This window comes from Phacochoerus africanus, chromosome 13, assembly GCF_016906955.1.
Source record: "Phacochoerus africanus isolate WHEZ1 chromosome 13, ROS_Pafr_v1, whole genome shotgun sequence".
Classification (NCBI taxonomy): Eukaryota; Metazoa; Chordata; class Mammalia; order Artiodactyla; family Suidae; genus Phacochoerus; species Phacochoerus africanus.
In genome coordinates this window covers 23,590,622-23,614,870 of record NC_062556.1, presented here as the reverse complement: position 1 = coordinate 23,614,870, position 24,249 = coordinate 23,590,622, and the positions used below count along the sequence as shown (strand labels likewise).

The window sequence follows — 24,249 nt, the reverse complement described above, 5'->3', positions numbered from 1 at the left end:
AGAGCCGCAGCTGCCAGCCTACACCACAGCCACAGCCACGCCAGATTTGAGCCATGTCTGTAAGCTACATCACAGCTTGCAGCAACACTGGATCCTTAACCCACTGAGCGAGGCCAGGGATCCTACCTGCGTCCTCATGGATACTAGTTGGGTCCCTTACTGCTGAGCCACAATGAGAATTCCCGCGAGGCTCTGTGTCTAATAGATTTGCAGTGATTAGTACGGGAAAGTTACAACAAATTCACTGATCACAAGTTGGGAAACACCACTTGGCAATAAACATTTTAATTTCATGTTAAAGAGTATTTTCGCGCTGTCTACCAGAGAGAAATATTCCCATGGCGCTTAAGCTGGCTAGTCCTTTTATCCTTCAGGTACCTGAGGTTATTATCATTGGCGATGAAAGTTAAGAGTGATGTCAGGTAATTATACAGAAGCAGCACCTTCCACAGTAAGCTAACCAGCTCAGCAAATGATTCAAACATCTTTTTGAAAGCTTTTTTAAATCTGGGAAGGCAGTAGCTGTTGTTAGCTTTCTCTGCGAGGAATACATATTATAACGATTCTCATTCTTCAGTGTCACACTACCTGAATCCTTACCCACTTCCTTTCATTTCTGGTAACTTCACGGGCACGTGCTCATTTTATATTTGTAGGATAGTCAGGAGTCCACGGCCACAGCATCCACTCGCTTTTCCTCTCCTCCATGTGTACTGAGCATGTGTGCAGAGCAGGCGATTTGAAAACTTCATATGGTATCTTTGCTATTAATTTTTTTTGTCTTTTTGTCTTTCTAGGGCCCCACCCACGGCACACAGAGATTCCAAGGCGAGGGGTCCAATCCAAGCTAATGCTTCCGGCCTACACCAGAGCCACAGCAACTCGGGATCTGAGCCGCGTCTGCGACCTACACCACAGCGCACAGCAATGCCGGATCCTTAACCCACTGATCGAGGCCAGGGATCAAACCCGTGTCCTCATGGGTGCTGGTTGGGTTCGTTCACTGCTGAGCCATGACGGGAACTCCTATCTTTGCTATTCAAAGACTCCAAGCTTGGGCCTCATTGGGGAGCTTGTTGAAAGGGTAGCCTCACCCTTACTTAGGCCTCCTGACTCAGAAGCTGCAGCCAAGTCTGCGTGTTTCACGTGCACACTGCAACTGGAGAAGAGCTGGAAGGGATCACTCAACAGGAGCCAGGGAAAGGGATTAGGAGCTCATCTAAGTCAAAAGGGATCTAAAGCAGGGCACAGATGAACTTATCTACAGAACAGAAACAGACTCACAGACATGGAGAACAGACGTGTGGTTGCCAAGGTGCAAGGGGATGGACTGAGATTTAGGGTTAGCAGATGCAAACTGTTACATTTAAAGCGGATAAGCAGTGAGGTCCTACTGCACAGCACAGGGAACTATGTCCAGTCGCTTAGGATAGAGCATGATAGAAGATACTATGTGAAAAAGAAAAAAAAAATAAACACACACACATATGTAGACATATGTATATGGATGTATATATGTATAACGTATATATATGTATATACACATAACATATGTATATAAAAAACTGGGTTGCTTTGCTGTACAGCAGAAATTGACAGAACACTGTAAATCAACTATAATAAAAAAAATTGAAAAAAAAAAAAAAAAAAGGATAACGACAGCCTGAAAGAGAAAGTGGTTTCTGACATAGTGGAGAATGCTGAAGGGGTCTGATATGAACTTACAAACTCTGTGCAGCCCTGTCACCAAACCCTCAACCGCCCTTTAAAGAAGAGCTCCTTAAACACCTGGCATCTCCATCCTACAAAGAAATAGTCCAAGACCTGGAAACAGGCACAGAGGGAAATACAGATGCTTTCAATGGACGGCTGGGCATGGCCCAGGGGACCCGCTCCATACCCACCCCTCTGGGGTTATCTGATTTCACAGAGGTGCGAATCTTTACTTGGCTTTGGGTTAGTTTACAGCTCTTTAGAGACAGAACATAATTTGTGGAAAACATAACAATGCAAATCATTCTTCTCCATAATAATGCAAATGAGAAGAAAATATAAGATCTTCACCAAGCAATCCTTCTTCTGAACCAGTGTTAATGTCTTACTCATTCTCTCATGAATGAATGAGTGAAATAAAATCATGGGTGTGTGCTCATTTTATATTTGTAGGATAGTCAGGAGTCCACGGCCACAGCATCCACTAGGGACCAAAGAACTGCAAGCTCCTTGAAGGCAGAGCCCATGTCGTGGTCGTCTCAGAAGCCTCTGGGTGCAACAGGGAGGCCAGGACTTGGGACTCAGCAGGGGCGCCTGGGGGACTTTAATGAAACTGATGTGCAGACAAGGAAGGGGAAAGGCATCAACCTGGTGGGTAATTTCTTCTCCCTCTTTTTGTCCAGGGGGTGATCTGGTCCTGAATTTCAGAACAATGGGCAAGACAAGAGGCAGGCCATGAACCCTGAACGTGAAAACTGAGGTGGGCTGGGACAGCCTGATGTATGGGGGGGCGTCTAGAAGGAACAACACGAAGAGAGATTCCATGTTTAAACAAGATGTCTTAAGAATGAGCTTTTTCCGCAGTTCCTGTTGTGGCGCAGCAGGAACAAATCCGAGTAGTAACCACGACATTGTGGGTTCCATCCCTGGGCTCGCTCAGTGTCTTAAGGATCTGGCGTTGCTGTGAGCTGTGGTGTAGGTCGCAGGTGAGGCTCAGATCGGGCGTTGCGGTGGCTGTGGCGTAGGCTGGCAGCTGTAGCTCCAATTGGACCCCTGGGTCCTAGCCTGGGACCCTCCATACGCTGTGGGTGTGGCCCAAAAAAGCAAAAAAAAAAAAAAGAATGATGTTTTTAAAAAGGAAGACATTCTATGCCACTTTTCTTTCCAAAGAAATGAGGACACCCCCCCACACCCCCCCCCCCAATGAATGATGTGTTTATACAGGTGTCCCTGCTTTCCGGCTTCCAGGCTGGCTGGAAATCACTTAGTGTGCAGTCACATATTGATCTAAGCAGAATGGAAAATTGAGGACGGCCAGAACGCAGCTACTGTGACGTTCCCCCCAAATTTCACTATGTGTCCCTTAAAATCAGACATCCCTCAACAAGTCTGCCTTCTCTGGCTGCTCCATGAACCATCAACAGGGCTGGTACCTCACTTTTCCTTCAAAGCCCAGAAAGGCTGTACAAACAGTTAATACTCCCCTCTATCCTACACATACCTACAGAGGCACACGCACACTCTCTCTCTTTCTCTCTCTCTCCAACTATTCAGGGCCTGTGAAAATGAGAAAATTCAGCGGAGGCAATATGAACACGTAATGAGTCTTCCTGCCTTGGGATCAGGCAAATGGTTTCTAGGTGAAACGGCCCATCTTGCCTCTATGAAGGTCAGCAACGCCTGAGACAGTCATTTGCAAACAGGCTCCCCGGCTTTGTATTTCCTTTGCCCTAAGAGGGAAGCCTGGCTTTTAGCTAATGGAACTTCCACTTGGCTCACAGCATTATTGATTTTGACTTTCTTAGAACCATAAGTATTGACCACCATCTCAGCAAAATGCTGGCAACCACATCCAGCCTCTGGCAGGCTGGAGTCGGGGTGGGGAGGGGCATCCTGTATGCAAATCAGCGACTCGAACTCGGAAATTATGAATGCTGTTCCCAGGGAGACTGTGTGTCCTGGACCGACGCACGTCTGGGAATCCCAAGGACACTGCTTGCAAAGCTTTGTCAAAACTTCACCTGCTGCAGAGAGAAACCCCTTCCTTTCACCACATAATCAAAGATTATGCGAAGCTTTCCAGAGGGGGAAAGGGTACACAAAAAAACTTTTCAATGCTCTTGCCAGGAGAAATCCCCTGTGAATTAGGAGATCATCTTTCCTTACTGTCTAATCAATCTCTTCTTTGCACAGTCCAAACACGGGGCTCCTCCAGGGGTGGACGGTCTGTGTTAGACACATGGAAATTCATTATCTCCTCTGCCTGGTGCTACTGTTTCCAATAAAGTGTAATTATGGTGGTATCGAGCTCCTTCTCACTTTCTCCAAGCCGTGCTATAAACTTTGGATCTGTGAGCAGTAACTTCCCAGTCAGTCTTCATTAAGCTGAATTGTCTCTGAACAATGTCTATTTAATCAGCAGGGTGCCTGCTAATTTTCTTTTTTAGAATTTGTATTAACCGAACCGAAGCTGGGTGCTTAGTGCCCGAGACGCTCCGCCATTCCCGCTCGATATTTCCTTCGACTTCTGATGGCCCGGTGGCCATTAGATCTGGGGCTACCTGGTCCTAGAAGGTCACCCGTCCCTCACCCCGCACCACTGTCCAGCCGGGGTGCCCGTCAGTCCTGGGATGGCACACTCATGTCCTGCGCATAAGAGTGGGAAGTGCTTTGCTTTGCAATTTCCTGTATCACTCAGGAGACCTAAACTCTGTGAGGCAGGGGCTTGTGTGCTGTTTTCTCCACTCACAATACTACCAGCCCCTGCCCAGGGCTTAGCACAGTGCCAGGCATATGGCAAAGAACTCAGCAAATACTTGCGGAGTGAACGGAATGATGGAATGATGGCCCTCCATTTCCCATCATGCCTGGCATGTTCCTAGGTCCCAGCAGCTGAGGAAGAAAGACAGGAATGAATTTATTGAGCATCACTGTGTGCATGGTTTTAACACTGGGCCGGATATGAAGGGCCTTGTGGGTTAGAACAACGACTTGGCTGGCATGCACTTGGCTGGATAAAGCTGATTTTCAAAAAGAAACGTGTAAGGACAAACAAGTCCCATAGAACGTAGGGGAAAAAAAAATGTTTGTAATAAACCTGAGATAGCAAGATTTCTCAGGGAAGGAAAAAAAAAAAATCAAATCCAATTAGGTATTTTCAGATTGCATTTCCATTTCCCTTCTGATCCAGGCTTTTCCACCTGAGGTCTTGATGGCGTTTTATATCCCCCACATCAAGGAAAATCATCTTCAGGGAAACGCTTTCCTTTCCTCCTCCTGTCTGGCTTTGCAGCGTTATAAAGAGCACGGAGTGGATTTCCTCTCCGAAGCAGCCAATTTCCGAAGCAATTAAATGCTGTTTATATTCCAAGCTCTGTGCCTGGGTTGAAATTGTCAAGCTTGATATTACCTGACTGTTGCCTAAGATGTCATCCCAGCTAGTTCATTCTACTGTAACTGCCACCTATTAAAATTTCCAATCTGTTCTCTCCACAAGGGATGACACGGTCCCTGGCAAAGGGGCAGCGTCTCAATTCTGCAAATTATACTCATCTGTATAAATATATATTTTTTGAAATGGCAAGGTTTGCGGATGACTTCACCAAATTGACATGCCAATCTGCTAGCTTCGAGCAGGCAAGGCGATGCCGTATACGTCTCACAGGCACAGACACTTCTGTGCTGGGTTCTGAAAACGAAGGTAACGTAGATGCCAAACGTTCCTGAAATTCCTCAGGTCAGGAAGTGCTAGTTTTTGTCACTTTTAGGTGTGGCCACGACTGAATAAGGTTTAGCCCATATAATTCCTAAGCTGCTACTAGACATCATGCACTGGATAGTAAAATATTATTTGTTCAAAATCAACTTTCCTGTTTGAGCATGCTGTTCTTTCTCATTCTGCCCACGCTTTCTGACTTCTAGTCTGAATGGAATAGTGAGAGAAGGTCTGCATTTGCATTTTATATGCCATGTATACATATGTATATGTATATACATATATTTTGTCTTTTTAGGGCTGCACCCATGGCATATGGAAGTTCCCAGGCTAGGGGGTGAATCGGAGCAGTCTCCGGTCTATGTCACAGCAATGCCACATCTGAGCCATATCTGTGACCTACACCACAGCTCACGGCAACAATGGATCCTTAATCCACTGAGCAAGGCCAGGGATCGAACCTGCGTCCTCATGGATACTAGTTGGGGTCATAACCGCTGGGCCACAACAGGAACTCCCCCTTGCCTCTTTGCAGCAGGTCCCCAAAGCTGAGAGGCTGCCCTCTGACCTTCAGCCCTCAGTAAGAAACCAAATAAACTCAACCCACAGCTCGTATGATGTGTGTTGTTTTTTTTTCCTTCCAAGTCAATAGTTTCAAGGGGGCACTTCAGGGGCAACTGCATCTGACTGGGGGGTCCCCAAGGCCAGAGCAGGGGACGGGGGGCCAGAAGAAGGAGTCTTTTTTTTTTTTTGGTTAATTCTTTTTTAAAGAAATCGAATTCAACTTCCAATCTTCCTAAAAGAGGTTTGGGGGCAGCTTTTCTTGTTTCCTTGAGTGGAAACATCCAATCTACCTCACACGCTGTCAGCTAGGCTCCAAAACACGCAAAGGATCAATCACATCTCTTCTCTCCCAAGAAACCTCTAATGACTTCTTCATTGTTTATGGAATAAAACCCCAAATCCAGCAGCAGCCCTCAGGGTTTCACCATCTGGCCTCAGACCGTTTTCCCAGCTTCACCTCACTCTTATTTTATTTTCTCTTTTTAGGGCCGCACCCGCAGCATATGGAGGTTCCCAGGCTGGGGGTCCAATCAGAGCTGTCGCTGCCGGCCTACGTCACAGCCACAGCAACACCGGATCTGAGCTGCATCTGCAACCTACACCACGGCTCATGGCAACACCGGATCCTTCGCCCACTGAGCAAAGCCAGGGATTGAACCCCCATCTTCAAGGATGACAGTTGGATTTGTTTCCACTGGGCCACAACAGGGACTCCTTCATCTCACTCTTCTAAACGTCCATGTGGCTCTCGTGATCCCCAGAGGCGGCAACCTGCCTTTCTCCTCCTGCACCCAATTCCGAGTTGCTTCTCTCTGGCTTTACTCCTAGGGCTCCAGCCTCGTCTGACAAGAATGCCTTTAAGTCCTTTCTTCTCCTGGGAACAAAATTTCTTGTTTATCCTGCAAAGTTCAAGTTCTGCCTCCTCTATGAAGACTTTTTTTTTTGGTTTTTTGTTTTTTTGTGTCTTTTTGCCATTTCTTGGGCCACTCCCGTGGCATAAGGAGGTTCCCGGGCTAGGGGTCCAATTGAAGCTGTAGCCGCCGGCCTACACCACAGCCACAGCAACGAGGGATCCAAGCCGTGTCTGTGACCTACACCACAGCTCACGGCAACGCTGGATCCTTAAGCCACTGAGCAAGGCCAGGGATCGAAGCTGCAACCTCATGGTTCCTAGTCAGATTTGTTAACCACTGCGCCACGACGGGAACTCCTATGAAGACTTTCTTGACAGCTTCAGCAACACCACTCACACCTGGCTCTGAGTTCCCAAAGCCTGTGGCTCCTATGTTGGGTGACAATTGTGTCGTGGGCTTTGTATTACAGTTAATGGTTTACCTGTAAATACCTACGTGTGACCACTGACCATGACCTAAGTTTTGCTCATCCAAACCCGACAGGCCCAATGGGCTGAGGCGGGTCTGACTCTCACTTGCCTGTACAATGCACCCATGTTGCGGGAGTCAAACACATCATCAGTCCTGAAAGAGTATCCACACATCTCATCCTAACTACCATATGATCCAGCAATCCCACTCCTGGGCATATGTCCGGACAAAACATTCATTCAAAAAGATGCATGCACCCTTATGTTCATTGTGGCAGTATTCACAACAGTAAAGAATGGAAACAGCATAAATGTCCACTGACAGTTGAATGGATTAAGAAGACGCAGGACATATATACGATGGAATACTATTCAGCCACAAAAAAGGACAAAATAACGCCCTTTGCAGCAACCTGGATGGAACTAGAGATTCTCATACTAAGTGAAGTCAGTCAGAAAGAGAAAGGCAAATACCACATAATGTAACTTACATGTGGAATCTAAAATATGGCACAGAGGATCCTATCAACAAAACACAAACTGATCCCGGACATGGAGAGCAGACTTGTGGTTGTCAGGGGTGAGGTGGGAGGGAGTGGGATGGACCGGGGCTTTGGGGGTGGTGGATACGAACCGTTATATTTGGAATGGATGGGCTAGGGAGCCCGACTGTACAGCACAGGCAACTGTGTGTGATCGGGTGACTTTGCCATACAGCAGAAAATGAAAAAAACATTGTAAATCAACTACACTTTATTTTTTTTCCCCTAGGGCCACACCTACAGCATAGGGAGGTTCCCAGGCTAGGAGTCGAAGCAGAGATACAGCTGCCAGCCACAGCCACACCAACACGGGATCCAATCCATGTCTGCAACCTATACCACGGATCACAACAACACAGGATCCTTAACCCACCGATGGAGGCCAGGAATCAAACCCTGGACATCATGGATACTAGTGGGGTTCGTTAACCACTGAGCCATGATGCGAACGCCTCAACTAAACTTTAATAATAATAAAATAAATAACCCTGGCCCCTCCCCTGTCACCTGTAGCTCATTGCAGCAGGTCCTAAAACCTGCCTTTACGTCCCACCACCTCAAACCTGGGAAAGCAGCACAGCAAACATTCAAAGAAATTCAGCAGGCTTGCTTCTAATCCTAATTCTTCCACAGGTATTAGGAGGGTCCCTCCCTCTCCATCCATGGAGACAATGGCCTGTAGCCTAGATTCCCGTCTGCCCGGCACAGACTCCCAGCACCGTTTCTGGTGTGTCTTTGGGGAAGCTTTGTTCAGATCCCAGGGGGGCATCCTGGACCACTGAGCCGTGGGAAGAGACGCTGGCCCAGTCAACACGGGTGGGAAGATGGCAGCCTGCTTTGGGGTGCAAGCGGAGGGCTCTTCTGCCTCCCTTTGCGTGAGTGTGGTTGTGACACACATTCAGGGAGCCTGCTAGGAAGGGGCAGGGCTCTGTCCGGGCAGCACCAGGAAGCCCAGGTGACCCTGGTCACATGACTGTCAGCAAGTGAAGGGACAGGAGAAACACCTGGAGCGCCAGCACCTGGGGATCGCGGTGTCTCCCTGGGGGCTGGCGATCGCTGGCTCGCAAGTGGAGGAAGCGAGCAGGAAGGGGCGCCTACCTTTGAGCTTCTCAGCCAGCAGCGCGGCCTCGTGCTCTGAATAGTGCATGATGGGCGGCGGCGAGGGTGGCCGCAGCCGGTCCTCCTCCAGCTTGCGCCGGTGCCGCTCCTCGCGCGCGCGCATCCTCTGCTTGCACTCCCACTCGTAGAAGTCGTCCCTGGCCTGCGCGAAGTCCACGTGCAGGCGGCCCGAATCCTTTTTGTCCGTGCTAGACCCTAATCGCATCCGGTAGCCTGAAACCAATGGGACGTCGGGTCACATCACACGGGCACAGGGAGGGCGCCATGGGGTCCAGGTCCCCAATCAATTAATTCTTTGCCCTTACAAAGGGCACCCATCCCATAGGAGGTGGGGCGCTGTTACCCTTCTCCCCTGGCAAGCGGGAAACACTGCCAAGGCACTCCTGTTATGGATCTGGGGGGAGGCATCTCCGAGCCAGGGGCACCAAGAGGCTGATCTCAGGAAACCAGGGCACTTATCCTAACTCCTTCTTCCCTCTGGCTTCCAGGAAGCTCAGCAACAAACCTGGCATAGAGCTTTTCCTCCCCCACGCCTCTCCTTCTCTATGGCCTTGACTTTCTATTTTCCATTGACTGCAATGCCGTTGTATAGCCTCTCCAACTTTCTTTTTAGAAAGAGGTGGAGCAGGAATGAATAAAAGTATCAGTGATGTTTAAAAAGCCCTGCAAAGTAAATTCCACGAGACCTCCCTCACAGGCTATTGCTTCGTTTCTCTGGAAAATGCTCCTGCTCTGTCTGTTCTCCCCACATCGCCCCTCGGCAGCTGCAAAAGCCACAATTACCAAGGCAATTTTGCAATGCTGCTTTATTTCCACTTATCCTCTGGGGCACGCAGGAGAATATTTTACCTTCAATCAAGAGGCCTCGCTGTGGCCTTGCTTACAGCCCTCCAGCACCTCAGCTGGCATGCAGCGCTGCACAAATTGTCCATGCAATCTGGGAAGGCCACAGGAGCCCAGGCAGGAGCCCAGAGCTGGATCAAAAAACTGGACCTGAAGTCTTGAGGGGATTTACCGTGAGCTACCCAACTTAGGAAGCTTAGAAGCAGACACTTGATCAGAGAGATCAACACGAACAGAACTGCGACCCGACCGCCAGTCTGCCTTCAAATGAAGGAGGCTTGGCTTTGAGGTGGCGCTTCCGTTTGGGGTACTCAGATTTTTTAAAAACATAAATTCAGGTCCCAGCAGGGTCCCAGCTGTCAGGGGCTGTCAGAAGAGAGAGCAAGATAAGCACTTTTGCGGCGCAGGGACTTTGTAAACGAGACACCACTGTGAGATGCTGGGCCGTGCTGTGCTGATGCTCAAGACATTGTGTGGTAGATTTCAATGGATTATCGTAGCATTTGGGGTGGAAGCGCAGCTGAAAATCCCAGGAGAGGCTGGCTTCTCTCCGGAAGGGTACTTCACACCTTTGAGGCATTACCAATATGAAACAGATCTTGTGCCTGATTCCCCTTTTGCCCTGCTCACTCCCAGGTTGAAATGGGATCATCTAAAACTGGGAAGAAGAGTTCTCGTTGCGGCTCAGTGGTAATGAACCCCACTCGTATTCATGAGGACGCAGGTTCCATTCCTACCCTCGATCAGTGGATTAAGCATCCAGCGTTGCCATGAGCTGTGGTGCAGGGCACAGACGAGGCTTGGATCCTGGGATGCTGTGGCTGTGGTGTAGGCCGGCAGCTGTAGCTCCAACTCAACCTCTAGCCTGGAAAAGTCCATATGCTGCGGGTACAGCCCTAAAGAGACAAAAAATATAGTTTAAAAAAAAAAAGGAAGGCATAACAATGCCTGTCAAAGATGCAAACATCTGATCACAGAGGAGCAGAATTCATGCGAAGGCAGAGTGTATCTTGGTTGTTGGCCATGGAAACAAGTGAGCAGGCAGCCGTGATACATACGTGACAGCTGAGCAGGCACAAGGGCCTAAGACTGGCCATCTTTCCCAAGCGGCCAAGCAACTTTCCTGTTTGGGTCTACAGCATCGCTTTCCAGACATCTCTGTTTCCCCCAAGCACCCTCTCTTTCACCCAAACATCATCAGTAAGGCCTTAAAAGAGCCCCTGATGAGGCTGAGTCTAAAATTAGCTTGGCCTTCAAATGTTGATTGTGGTCCTAAAATTAGACAGGCCATCCAGCTGGGCTCCAGGCTTGCAAGAGCTCACGTACAGGAGGGGTGGGCTGCCTTCCTTCTTGGCCCTCCCAAGCAGCCACTCGGATCTACCCAGCACGATGCTGCAATCTTCCCAGGGCAACCCAGGCAGAACCAGGATTTCCCTGGGTCCCTAGGCAGGAAGGCTGCAGGTGAGGCCTTTGCTGCGGGCTCCTTGCACTGCCAAGGAGCAGACCAAGGAGCAGTCAGGCAGGGGCCCAGCTGAGAAGCAGGATCGAGGTCAGAGTGTGAAGGAGGAGAGCATAGAGGCATGTGTATTTGGGGTGTTCATGTGCCTAACTGTGGGACTGGTCACCCTTGGCCGTGTCTTATAAGTTGCCTGATTGGGTCTAAACAGTCATTGTGTTATGTCGGGTATTGAAAGGTACCTCTGCATTCCTCTAAACCTTTCATTCATTCATTTATTTAGTTTTTGCTTTTCAGGGCTGCACCCGAGGCACATGGACGTTCCCTAGCTAGGGGTTTAATTGGAGCTACAGCTGCCAGCCTACACCACAGCCACAGCAACACCAGATCCAAGCTGCATCTGCGACCCACACCACAGCTCACGGCAAGGCCGGATTCTTAACCCACTGAGTGACGCCAGGGATCGAACCCGAATCCTCAGGGTTCCTAGTCAGATTCGCTTCTGCTGCACCATGATGGGAACTCCTAACCCTTTCATTTAATCAAGGGGAGTAAAGGCGTAGCTGTATTGGTGGAACCGTGATTAGGACCCAAATTCCCAGGGCAGGGTTCCGGAGAAACAAATATCAGAACCTCTTTATCATCATCAGGCTATCTGCTTTAAAAATAACCATTTACAGAGTTCCCGCTGTGCAGCAGTGGGTTAAGAACCTGGCTGCAGCAGCTCAGGGCACTGTGGTTTGATTCCCAGCCCAGGGCACTGGGTGAAAGGACCTGGCATTGCCACAGCTGCAGGGGAGGTCGAAGCGGTGGCTCGGATTCAATCCCTGGCCCGGGAATTTCCATATGCCGTAGGGCTGGCCATAAAAAAATAAAAATAAAAATGAGAAAACAAAAAACCAAACATTTACTGTTTGGTTCCCATGTTGCACCTGCGAGGCGCTTAATATCCATGATTTTGATCTATTCTCACAGCAATCTGATGAGGAGAACTGTTACTACCTCGATTTTGCAGATGAGAAAACAGAGGCTCAGAGAGGGGTTATCTGGCCCAAGGCATGTGAATCCCAGCGCCACGCACTCAACAGAACCCCTGCTTGTCTAACAGGTTATTCTGATGCTATAACTCAAGAGTTTGTCAGAAATACGTGTGTTGTGATCACACATGTTCTATGCTTTGTGTTCCATCTCCATGTTGGAATGCTTTCAGGTTCCTCCCCGCACTTTGCCAGGTTTTACTGGAATAAAGGTTGGAATATTCTCCACGGCACTTTCTAGCTCAGAAAGGTATCTGCAGTGTTGGAATAACCCCAAGGCTCCTGGGATTTGCAAAAGAATTTTAGGGTAAGAGGGGCTGCCTGCAGAAGTTCTGGAAAGCTGGGAGTAATGTTCAGAAATGTTTTCCTATTCTATGTTTTTTTTTTTTTTTTTTTGGCTGCCCCATGGGATATGGAGTTCCCGGGCCGGAGATCAGACCCAAGCTGCAGTTGCAACCTAAGCTGCAGCTTTGGCCATGCCAGATCCTTAACCCTCTGTGCCAGACCGGGGATTGAACCTGCATCCCAGCGCTCCCAAGACGCTGCCGAGCCCGCTTTGCCACTTTAGGAACTCCTTTTATTCCTATTCTTTTCTCACTCTAGCTTTGCCCCAGGATGAGGGAGGTGGTATGCAGAGTGACAGATGGAGAGTGAGAGGGACAGTAGCTGAGTTAAATCCGAAAATACAGAATACATCCTTCTAAAGCCACACACAAGTGCCGAATTCTTTTTCTTTCCTTTTTTTTTTTTTTTGTTCTTTTAGGGCCACACCCATGGCATATGGAGCTTCCCAGGCTAGGGGTCTAATCGAAGCTGCTGCTGCCCGCCTGTGCTAGAACCACAGCAACACCAGATCCGAGCCTTGTCTGTGACCTACACCACAGCTCACGGCAACACCAGATCCTTAACCCACTGAGCGAGGCCAGGGATGGAACCCACAACCTCATGGTTCCCAGTTGGATTCGTTTCCGCTGCGCCACGACGGGAGCTCCAAGCACCACAATTCTTAGAAGATTTTGAAAAGGCTTTGCTGACAGGCTCCATACACATGCTCCAGCACCCACGGAGTAGAAAGCAGAGTTAGGCCTCATTTCAACATCTGTAAAAACCTCCCGGATAAATGGCACCAAAGAAGCAGGGGTGGGTGGGGTGGGCTTAGCCGGGCTAAATGCTAAGCAAATGGGCAGTGATATTGGCCCTTGCCCTCGGGCCTGAGGACAACTTTTTGCGAGGAACTGGTCTTGATGTGGTGCCCTGGGGTCTAAAACGTGAACCATTTCTGAAAAACTGAATTTCTGCTGCCAGAGTTCTTTGTTCCCTCAGAGAATTACATCCAATAATAATAGCAATCCTTAGTATTCATAAATTTGCTTTTCATCTAATACACACTTGAGAACGGTAAATAGAAACTCCATGGGGAGTCCCTTGGGGGGCAGTGGGTTAAAGATCCAGCATTGTCACTGCAGTAGCCTGGGTGGCTGCTGTGGTGTAGGTTCCATCCCTGGCCTGGGAACTTCCACATGCTGCCCCTGTGGCCAAAGAAACAAACCAAACAAGCAAACAACAAAAAAATCGAAATTCCTAAAGCTTGGATGGTGGGAAATGATGCCTGCAGCCAGGAGGTGTGATCACAGACTTAACACAGAGCTCCTGGCTCTCTGGGGAAAGGGCAGACTTCCTCCTTTTCCAGTCCCAAACTCTGAAGACTTTATTGTGCCTTGAAGCAAAAGAGAAGACATCCTCCCCCCTGCCCCCTGCCCCCCCGCCAGCATGTGGAGGTTCCCAGGCTAGGGGTTGAATCAGCGTTACAGTTGCTGGGCTACACCCCAGCCACAGCAATGCAGGATCCGAGCCACATCTGTGACCTGCACCACGGCTCACGGCAATGCCGGATCCTTAACCTACTGACTGAGGCCGGGGATCGAACCCGTGTCCTCATGGATACTATTGAGGTTCCTTTCCACTAAGCCCCAACAGGAACTCTGGGAAGATGCTCGCTTCGCTGTTACAAAATGCCACAAAGCGCCCGGAAAAGCCCTTATATGATGCACAGTACCAGAAAGGTAAATGGCCTTATCAACCATGAACTCCTCGGCAAAGCGAATGTGACAAAAATTCTTCTTGCTTTTCCGGATCGCCGTGATGTCCCCGCACTGCTCGAAGACTTCCTGGATGATTTCCTCGGTGGCGTTTTCCGGCAATCCTCCCACGAACACGGTCTTACACCCGGGGGGCCGTTCTCTCGTGGACGGAGGTGGGAGATCTGAGAATCACAGCGAAACAGAGGGTTTGGCCTTTTATCCATTTTCGATTTTTTTTTTTTTTCCCTGATCCACCTGGTGAAAGTCAAACTCCCTGAGTAACTGTCTCCATTCTGAGTCAGGATGAATTTCCAGGGCCTCTGACACGGATGGCGGGCTGTCCGGATGTGGGGGTGCTTGTCCCCCCTTCCCCCCCAACTTGGCTTTCACTTTCTGTGTTCATTTCTGGCTATGCTCGTCCGCCAACAGAGAAAAAGCACATGTGAGCACAATTTCATTTCTCCTTCATAATACAGAAGCCCAGAAAACCGGAAAGAAAAAGGAAAAAAAAAAAAAAAGGACTTCGCGCAGTACAAAGCGTGATGGAAATGACAGCATGATGAAAAACCCAGGCTTGTTATCTGCTTTGTCTGGGAGGCAGAACAGAGCGGCACGGAGCCTGAGAGCTGGCGCGCTACTTACTGGGCTGGGAAACACCAGGCCTGAGAAAAAAAAAAAAAAACACTTAAAAAAAAAAAAAAGATTCACATTTAAATGAGCCAACTATTAAATTGGGGGGGAGGCTGTACAAAAAGATAAAATGTATACTGTCACAACATTTTACCTAGTTTATATGGAGATTACTAAAGCAATCTCCAGAAAAGTCCACTTTAAAAAGGCAACACTGATTAATATGAATAAAAAAAAAAAATTCCAGCTACTTAAGCTCGTAAACTTAGTAGTAGAGGCTAAATTTAAAAAAAAGGGGGGGCCCTATTTATTTCATCAAATGTATGTTTCCTTCCAGTGAAGGCAATTTGGCCCAGAAACTCTGAGATGCAGGCTCTCCCCCAGCCCCTGCCCCCAGGTTGCTAACTGCCAAAGTAATTCCATTTTCCATCTAGCGAAACGCATCTCAGAGTTGCTCTCTCACGTGTGTGAGGGATGCATGGAAGTGTGGCAAATGCTAGACTTAGCTACACGCACAAAGGTTCTTCATGCTGGATATACCACCCCAAGGACACACGCCAGGATCGGGAGATCGGTTTAGTTCCTGGAGAGACACAGGGACGCGTGTGTGTTTCTAATCTGGAGACAAAGGCCTCTGCAGAAAGACCCCCATCCTGTGCACCCACGTGGGCAAACTTTGAGTCGCATATGAAAATGGATGCAAGACTATACATTTCAAAAAAAAAGGGAAGCAATTTAAATTGATGAACCAATGTTTCTCACAGAGACCACTTACTTGGATTTTGAGGAAAAAGGGTACAACTCTTGCAGTGGATTATTTCTTTGACGACGGCCACTTCTGTGGGCGGAGGGGGTGGTACCAGCCCCAGGCCTGGTATCATGGGGTTGATGGGGGTGATTCCAGCCATCATGTTGAGACCTGGATCGAAGCTGGGCACGCAGATGGAGTCTGTAAAGTACACGAGATAACACTGTGGCTGCAGGATCGTAAGCCAGTCTTGGCGGTTACTTTTGCTGTTTTTCCGCAAAGAAGATCTGACTTTATGCTCTCTGTTTTCTGGGAATTTCTCCTGCCATAACTAGAGCAATAGAGAAACCCAGTCCAGAGGGGTAAAGCAAAAATAAAAGATGAATTTTACAGAGAGGTTATATTATGGAAAACACTCGGACGGCAGAACGGAGCCCAGCATATTAAAGGGGAAAACCATGCACCACGAAGCTTTGCTAATCTTGTGACTGTGCTTTTCTGTGTAACTTCAATGGAGATGGAACTGCCTTACCACCCAGGATGTGGGAAGACTCGGTAACATGGAAATGCCCACTGTATCTGCTTGTCACCCTGGTTCTAGCACAAGTGCCCTAGATTTAGGAAATAGGAAAGTTCAGTTTAATATAATGATGCATTCAGGTCCAATCTAACCTATTCCCCCCAGGAAATAAAAAAACAAAGACTGATTATACTGAGGAAGGCTGCATTAGACACATGCAGGCCTAAAAGGAGCTCTATACCTTTCCGAGTCCTACTGCATAATCACACTTTCCTCCTATAATTCAATCAGCAAATAACTGACCACCTTTTTGAACTCTTTATTTGTTGCATAAAAAAAAAAATACACATTTAGGCCCTGTATAAAAAATGGAAGGTCACCAAAGGATGGGTTTTCTAATATAAACACTGAATTGTTTTTCTTTTCTTTTCTTTTCTGTTTTTAGTGTGATAATAAAGCAGGTCATTTCAAAGGTGAAATACATGGATTTTTTTTTTTTTGCTTTTTAAGTCCAGACCTGCAGCATATGGAAATTCCCAGGCGAGGGGGTTGAAATCGGAGCTACCGCTGCTGGCCTACACCACAGCCACAGCAATGTGGGATCTGAGCTTCATCTATGACCTACACCACAGCTCCCGGCAACCCCAGATCCTTAACGCACTGAGCAAGACCAGGGATTGAACCTGCATCCTCATGGATGCTAGTCAGATTTATTTCCACTGCGCCCCAGTGGGAACTCCCTCTCTCCTTACATTAGTAAGACCTAAGAGTTGGGACTGTTCATATGTGCTGAGCTTCAGAAGAGCTGCAAGGGGATCCCTCTCCCGAGAATGTTTCTGTTTTCAGAAAACAGACGCTCTGGCTGGTAGGGTGAGACTCTCCTCAGTGGACAAAGAGCATCACTGACCCCCGGCTGTAGCCATGGTGATCGCCACGTTGGTCCTCAGGGATGAAGTTTCCTCCTCCTATTTTCCTTCCCTTCTCCATTATTCCATTTATTTTTAATGATTTTTTTTTAGTGATTTCACTGTTTATTTTTTAAACATTTTTTATGATTGATTAACAGTGTTCTGTCAATCTCTGTTGTACAGCACAGTGACCCGGTCATACATCTAGACACACATTCTTTTTCTGACATGACCCTCCATCATGTTCCATGACAAGTGGTCAGACATAGCACAGGGACCTACATATAGTTACAGTTATCCCCGTTATTCTAGATCTTTCCCATTCATTCCGCCTGCCCCTCTCCCAACGAGGTTCTTGCATCCGGCTGGTGCCTTAGGCTCCCGCGTGGCCTCACTCTTGGCTACCCTGTGCTGAAAGGTCAGAGGAGCCCGGAGGCAGGTGCAGTGACAACCACATGCCTTGTTTACGAAGATGCTGCGGGGGCTACAAAAGGGCCAGCATCGCCTTTTTCTTTCCAGGAAGACGTTTACCGTAACTTGCCTCGGCTACCTTGGCTATTTCCACGCCTCCTCCGGGTTGGACAGAAAAAGCAGGGTGATCCTGATCTGAAAGCCCAAGGGGTTTGCTGTCCCCTTTACAAGGAAATCCACTTCACCTGCATGACAGCATACAAGCCTTACTTCAGTCAAATGAGGTGGCTTTTTGGTGTTTGGGGTTTTTTTTGGGGGAGGGGGGCACACCTGTGGCATATCAATGCTCCTGGGCTCGGGGTCAATTCGGAGCTACAGCTACTGGCCTACACCACAGTCACAGCAATGCTGGGTCTTTAACCCAGCTGAGCGAGGTCAGGGATCGGCCCACATCCTCATGGACATGATATCAGGTTCTTAACCTGCTGAGCCGCAACAGGAACTCCAGTTCAGGCTTTTTTTCTTTTTCTTTTTTTTTTTTTTAAGAAATCTTCAATGTAAACTCCAAATCAGAATTCCCCCCCCCCCTTTTTGCTTTTTTTTTAGGGTGGCACCTGCAGCATACGGTGGTTCCCAGGCTAGGGGTTGAATCGGAGCTATAGCTACTAGCCTACACCATAGCCACAGCAACACAGGATCTGAGCCGTGTCTGTGACCTACACCGCCAGATCCTTAATGCACTGAGTGAGGAGGCCAGGGACTGAAGCCAAAACCTCATGGTTACTAGTCAGATTTGTTTCCACTGAGCCACAACGGGAACGCCTCAGCATTCTCATTCCAAGCAGTCACCCGGACCTTCGAGGCACTTCTGTAACTACCATTCTTGGTACCATTTCTTCATCTCTCTCATGTAGAGCTTTTGACTGAATAATCTCTTGTAACCTAGCCTTCTAGGACTCCAGGATTCTGTGCTAATAACCTCTCAAAACAAAGTGTCATGTGCAGGGCATGAACATTTAGACATGAATGTTCCCGTGTGCGGCAGCTGTGGCACAGGTTCAATCCCTAGCCGGGGAACTTCCAGGTGCAGTGGGGCTGCAGAGACAGGTGCCTGTTTTCATCATTCATTTGAAATCTTCACCAGGTTTGACAGGACTTACTCCCATTTTACCCATAAAGAAATGGAGGCTTCAGGCAGTTATGGGAAATTTCAAACATTGCAAAGCAAATGGATGGCAGAGTCAGAACTAAGGCCCAGGTCTCCAGCTCTGGATGTAAACTCCTCTCTCTTAACCACTTCAACGTTTCCACCTAGAATGACCCAACTTGATCATGCACCTAATAGATGCCACTACCAAAAATGTACTCCACTCTTAAAAACAAAACAAAACAAAAAAACAGACGTATCTTTCTGATCCAGATGCCACTTGTAAAGGAGAAGTTCCAGAAGAGAATGGCTTCCAATGTCACTGACACGACCATAACATACCGGCTGCTAAAGGGAATCTATTAAAAATAGAAATATTGGCCTGTTTTGACCTTTATGTAATCTCATTCAGTACACAAGATGCATCTGTTTGTTTCCTGGCCTGGCTCTTACTATTGTTTGCCAACCCAGGGTGATTTAAGGCTGAAATCACTCAGGACTGCACACCCTGAAATGAGAGCTCCCTGAATTATAATAACCAGATGTTCCCCCAAATGAGCTGAGAAGCCTGGCCCTTGCCTTCTCTGGTAGCTGTAGCAGACTTCTGTTTTCTTTCTGAAGCCCAAATAAATACATACATCTTCAGAAATGGAGACAAAAGATACTACTCTTGAGCAAAGTATCTTAACACACAAGCAAGCGTTACTCTGCTTTCTCAGAGACGCTAATACGAAGGCGGGTTTAAAGAAATCCACATGGTGAGTGCAGGAGCTTGAAAGGAACTTTGAAAGGAGTTAACACTTAAATTATGTTGGACCTGAGAACCTGAGATTTACTATTTGAGAAGACGTGGTGGGAAGGATTAAACTGTTTTTCAAAAAATGAACCCATTACTTTTTAACAATATAAGAACAGGTGAAAATTGTTTTCTCAAACAGCACAGGAGCCCATTGGGGTGAAGGCATTCGAGCAAATGCACAATTTTTGAACGTCTGAGAGACACATGACCTTGAGAGATGGTGAGTTCTAACGCCACTCAGGGAAAAGAGCGAGGAGGTGGAAATTGCAGCGAGAAGGAATTCGATTAAACACACAGGAGAACCTTCTTCTAGAAATCGTACTGAAACAAGAGGAAGCATTACATATTTCAAAGACGGCGGTCCCCAGCTCCTCTCTGCATCGCTGGCTGCAAGCACACAGGCAGCAAGGCCGAGGCTCAGCAAATGTTTCTTTTTAGTTGTCTTTTCCCAACTGGAAAAGACAAAAGCAGAAACAGAGATCCTGTTGACTGATTCCGTCCGGTGTTTGTATCAACTCGACGAGCATTTTTCAGAGCGCAGGTTGGGGTTTTGTGCTCAAGATTTTAGAGGTACGGTCGTTGCATCCATCCATCCATTCATTCATCTTTCATCCGACATTTGCTGGGCACATTCTAGGGCCAGGATCTGGAGTTGGAAACATAACTGTGACACACTCCCCCCTGGGGAAAATCACAGGGTTGGAGCGGGGGAAAGGACGGGCACCAAACACAGCAGAAGAGCTGAGTCTCCAAGGACTGAAAGAGCCCCCCAGGAAGGGATCCACCGGGGGGGAGGCCTGATAGGCCAGGAGATTTCCCCAACAGTCATCCACAGCTACAGCAGGGCGAGCCCGCGACAGGGGCGCCATGATGTACGGAGCGATCGCAGGCATCATATCGGAAGGGATCTTGCCCTTCAAACTAGTATGTTTTGACTTTACTCTCACTGCAGGGCAGCCACTGAAGGTCAGGTGTGCCCTCTGCCAGGCCGGAGGCCCTGTGCTGTGCAGCCCTCCTCCCCTCCTGCTCTCTGCTGCCCCCTAGCGGCGACCTTCCGCCTTTCTGCCCTTTCCAGTCAATGCCTTAGTAGTGAGTCTCATTGAAATTAACTACTAGAACCCCCCACCCCACCCCCGCCGCCCCCCGAAAGAAAAGCAATAGCAGCCTGTCTCTGGTCAAGGCCAGACAGAACTAGGTTAGGTGTGAGCTGGACTGCGGCTGAGGGGACAGAGGCAAGCTGTCGGGGTCAAGACCAAGTGCAGCCCAGTGTTTTGAGAGAATAATAAGGGAAACAGAGGCAGGAATCAGTCCAAGGGGTAACATTCTGGGTCTGGTGATGGGCGGAGATTCTGAGCAGCAGACAAAACACAAGGCCGGGCTGGCCCGCTCTGCCAGGAGACTCCGTGCGCAGGTCACGGGGGCCTCACCCACCCACGGATCTGACTTAGTCCTGGGGAACCTGGGATGGGCTTAATGCGACCGGGTCACAGGTCAAGAAACACTAGATAATGAGGCACATTACCTAAGCTGGAGAAAGAAGGCAGGCTCCAGACACTAGAAGTGAAGCCTGGGGCTTGCAGGAGGACGCAGACGCCCCAGTTCTCAGTCCTAGGATGCAGGGCAGAGCCTGACCAGGTCGAACCCAGCCAGATGCTGAGGCTCAGAAGCAGGGCTCCAGGGCCCCCTTCCTCCTGCTTGAGGTCCATGGCATGGGGGTTGTCCAGGACGGAAGCAGGCTGCAGGGTTCCTGCCTAACTTGCAGCAGCTCCTCTCCTTCCTCCAGAAGAATTATTGACTTAAAATATGATCTGTCATCACGCGACAGAGAGACCACGTGATACCCAAGGACATTCTGTGTCCTGGAAGTTTAGGATGGAGAGACTGTTTTTCATCATAATTTCTCATTGCAATGGACAAGCTCTGCCCATCTATAAGATCAGTTCAGTTACGTTCATGGACCATAAAAGTAATGCTTTTGTCCATTTCATGTTCTCCTTTTCCCTCGTTTTTTCTTTTTCTTTTTTTGCTATAGCTGCCAGCCTATACCCCAGCCACGGAGCATCGAAGCTGTGTCTGCGACCTACACCACAGCTCACAGCAACGCCGGATCCTTAACCCACCGAGCGAGGCCAGGGATCAAACCTGCATCGTCAGGGATACTGGTCGGATTCATTATCACTGAGCCGCAACGGGAACTCCTTTCTAATATTCTTAAAAATCACTTCATGATCAACAAAAAAAAGGAGTTGCTAAGAAGCTGATCTTGAGATAAAAGGATGTGGGTGTAGCTGGGTTTCCGTGAGGCCGGCTGGTTCCTTAACTTCTCTGGGCTCCAGGGTCTTCATCAGGTAGAGGCCAACGAGGACACCAGACAGGAGCGTGTACAAGACGCCACATGCTGATGGGTAGGCGCCCACGTCTGCAATCAGACACGCCTGTCATCAGGTGCCTGGGTCTCCGGCACACTGGCAGTGTGGACTCGGGAAATATTAACCAACCCTGTCAAGCCTCATTTATGATATCTGTAAAATGGGATGGTCATTTTAAATTATAGCCTCTTGGGTGGATTAAATAGGATTAAATAAGAACCCGAAGTGTTTACTTTAATACCCAACTCATGGTGAGTATGCAACAAACAGTAACAATTATATATAACATATGCCCTTTGCAATGGATTAGCAATGAGATCCTGCGGTGTAGCACGGAGAACTATGTCCCATCACTTGTGACGGAGCATGAGAATGGGAGAAAAAAGAATGTGTGCATGTATGTGTACCTGGATCACTATGCTGTACAGTAGGGAAAAAAAATGTTTTTGGGAAATAATAAAAAAAAAAACAAAACCAAAAAAACCCAAAGAGTTCATCTAGCCAAAACAAACAAAATTATATATAATGTGTATACACACACACACACACACACACTCTTTGGATTACTGATTTTAGGAATTATCTGAGGTTCCTAAACTTTCTTCATCAGAGGAAGTGCCCGAGCAGTAGTCTAACACGGCTGTATTTACAGCATCACTGATTTGCTGGCATAAAATATGTGTGTGTGTATTGTGTGTGTGTATATGTTAATTTTATGGCCTCACCCACGGCATATGGAGGTTCCCAGGCTTGGGGTTGAAGAGGAGCTGCAACTGCTGGCCTCTGCCACAGCCACGGCCACGGCCACATCAGATCTGAGCTGTGGCTGTGACCTACACTGCAGCTTGCGATAACCTCGGATCCTTAACCCACCGAGCCAGGCCCGGGATCAAACCCGCATCCTCAGGGATACTATGTTGGATTCTTAACCCCCTGAGCCAGCACAGGAACTCCTAACTGATACATACTTGTATGTCCATTTATGTAACCTCAGGTAAGTCTGTTACCAACGCTGTATACACGTCAAAGATCAGGACGATGATGTACTTTGTTGGCCAAACACTGGAGGGCCTCGTAGGTGCTGGATGTTTTACTAGGTACTCTGGCTGCAGAGACAAAGATGTGAGTACTTTCTGCATGGAAGCAACAGTCTAGTGGCAGAAACTGTTGGAAAATAGCAATAGATGGAAAATGACAATACCGTGTGACAGCTCCTACAGGACTGTGAGCAGGAGGTGCTATGGAAACAGAGAGAAAGGAGGCATTGAAATGAGCCCAGGATGGGGGTGTTGTGGTTTAAACTGTGTCCCCCTGAACAGAAAGTGCTGAAGTCCCAACTCCCCTGGTACCTGGGGATGTGACTTTATTTATAAACAGGGTCTTGGAGAATGCCATTAAGTTAAGATCTTTTTTTTGTTTTGTTTTTGGTCTTTTTGCCTTTTCTAGGGCCGCTCCAGAGGCATATGGAGGTTCCCAGGCTAGGGGTTGAATCGGAGCTGTAGCTGCTGGTCTACGCTAAGCCACAGCCACGCGGGATCCGAGCTGCGTCTGCAACCTACACCACAGCTCACAGCAACGCCGGATCCTTAAGCCACTGAGCAAGGCCCGGGATTTTGAACCTGCAACCTCATGTTTCCTCATCGGATTCATCAACCACTGAGCCACGACGGGAGCTCCAAGTTAAGATCATTCTTGATTAGGGTGGGCCCTGTCCCATAGGACCTGCATCCTTATAAGATGTGAAGAGACACAGACAGAGACGCAGAGAGGACGTGTCATGTGACAATAGGGGCCGTGACTGGCACGACACAGCTGCAAGCCAAGGAATGCAAGGATTGTCGACAAATACCAGGAGCCGGGAGAAAGGCGTGACACAGATTCTTCCCAAGACCCTTCAGAGAGGGGACAGCCTGCCAGCGCCTTGACTCCAGGCTTCTTGCCTCCAGAACTGTGACAGGAGACGCTTCTGCTTTAAGTCCTGCCAGCTTGTGGTGCTTTGTTACGACAGCCAGAGGAAACCAATACGGAGATGGTGGAACCCGGAAAGGGGTGACAGCTGATCGGAGTCTCAAAAGGATGGCATCTATCTATGCGCTGGGCACCTCAAAAAGGCATTTCCACAGGGAGCTCGGGTTGTGGCTCAGCGGAAACGAACCCAACGAGCACCCATGAAGATGCAGGTTCCATCCCTGGCCTGGCTGGCGTTGCTGTGAGCAGTGGTGTATTTTACAGGTGTGGCTCAGATCCCATGTGGCTGTGGCTGAACCCCTAATCTGAGAACCTTCATATGGTGAGTATGGCCCTGGAAAGCAAAAAATAAAAA

At 48.4% G+C, this 24,249-nt stretch overlaps 1 protein-coding gene across 5 annotated transcripts in view; it reads right to left on the bottom strand.

Annotated features, from left to right (window-relative positions):
- The window catches only part of ENOX1 (ecto-NOX disulfide-thiol exchanger 1), a 659,885-nt gene that overhangs the window by 167,926 nt on the left and 467,710 nt on the right, over positions 1 to 24,249 (bottom strand). For all 5 annotated transcript variants that reach the window (XM_047756005.1, XM_047756008.1, XM_047756006.1 and 2 more), the window contains 3 exons: positions 15,800 to 15,973; positions 14,370 to 14,576; positions 8,957 to 9,190 (listed from right to left, as the gene is read on the bottom strand). In XM_047756005.1, the coding sequence (XP_047611961.1) occupies positions 8,957 to 9,190; positions 14,370 to 14,576; positions 15,800 to 15,973 (615 nt within the window). The remainder of the gene's footprint in view (positions 1 to 8,956; positions 9,191 to 14,369; positions 14,577 to 15,799; positions 15,974 to 24,249) is intronic.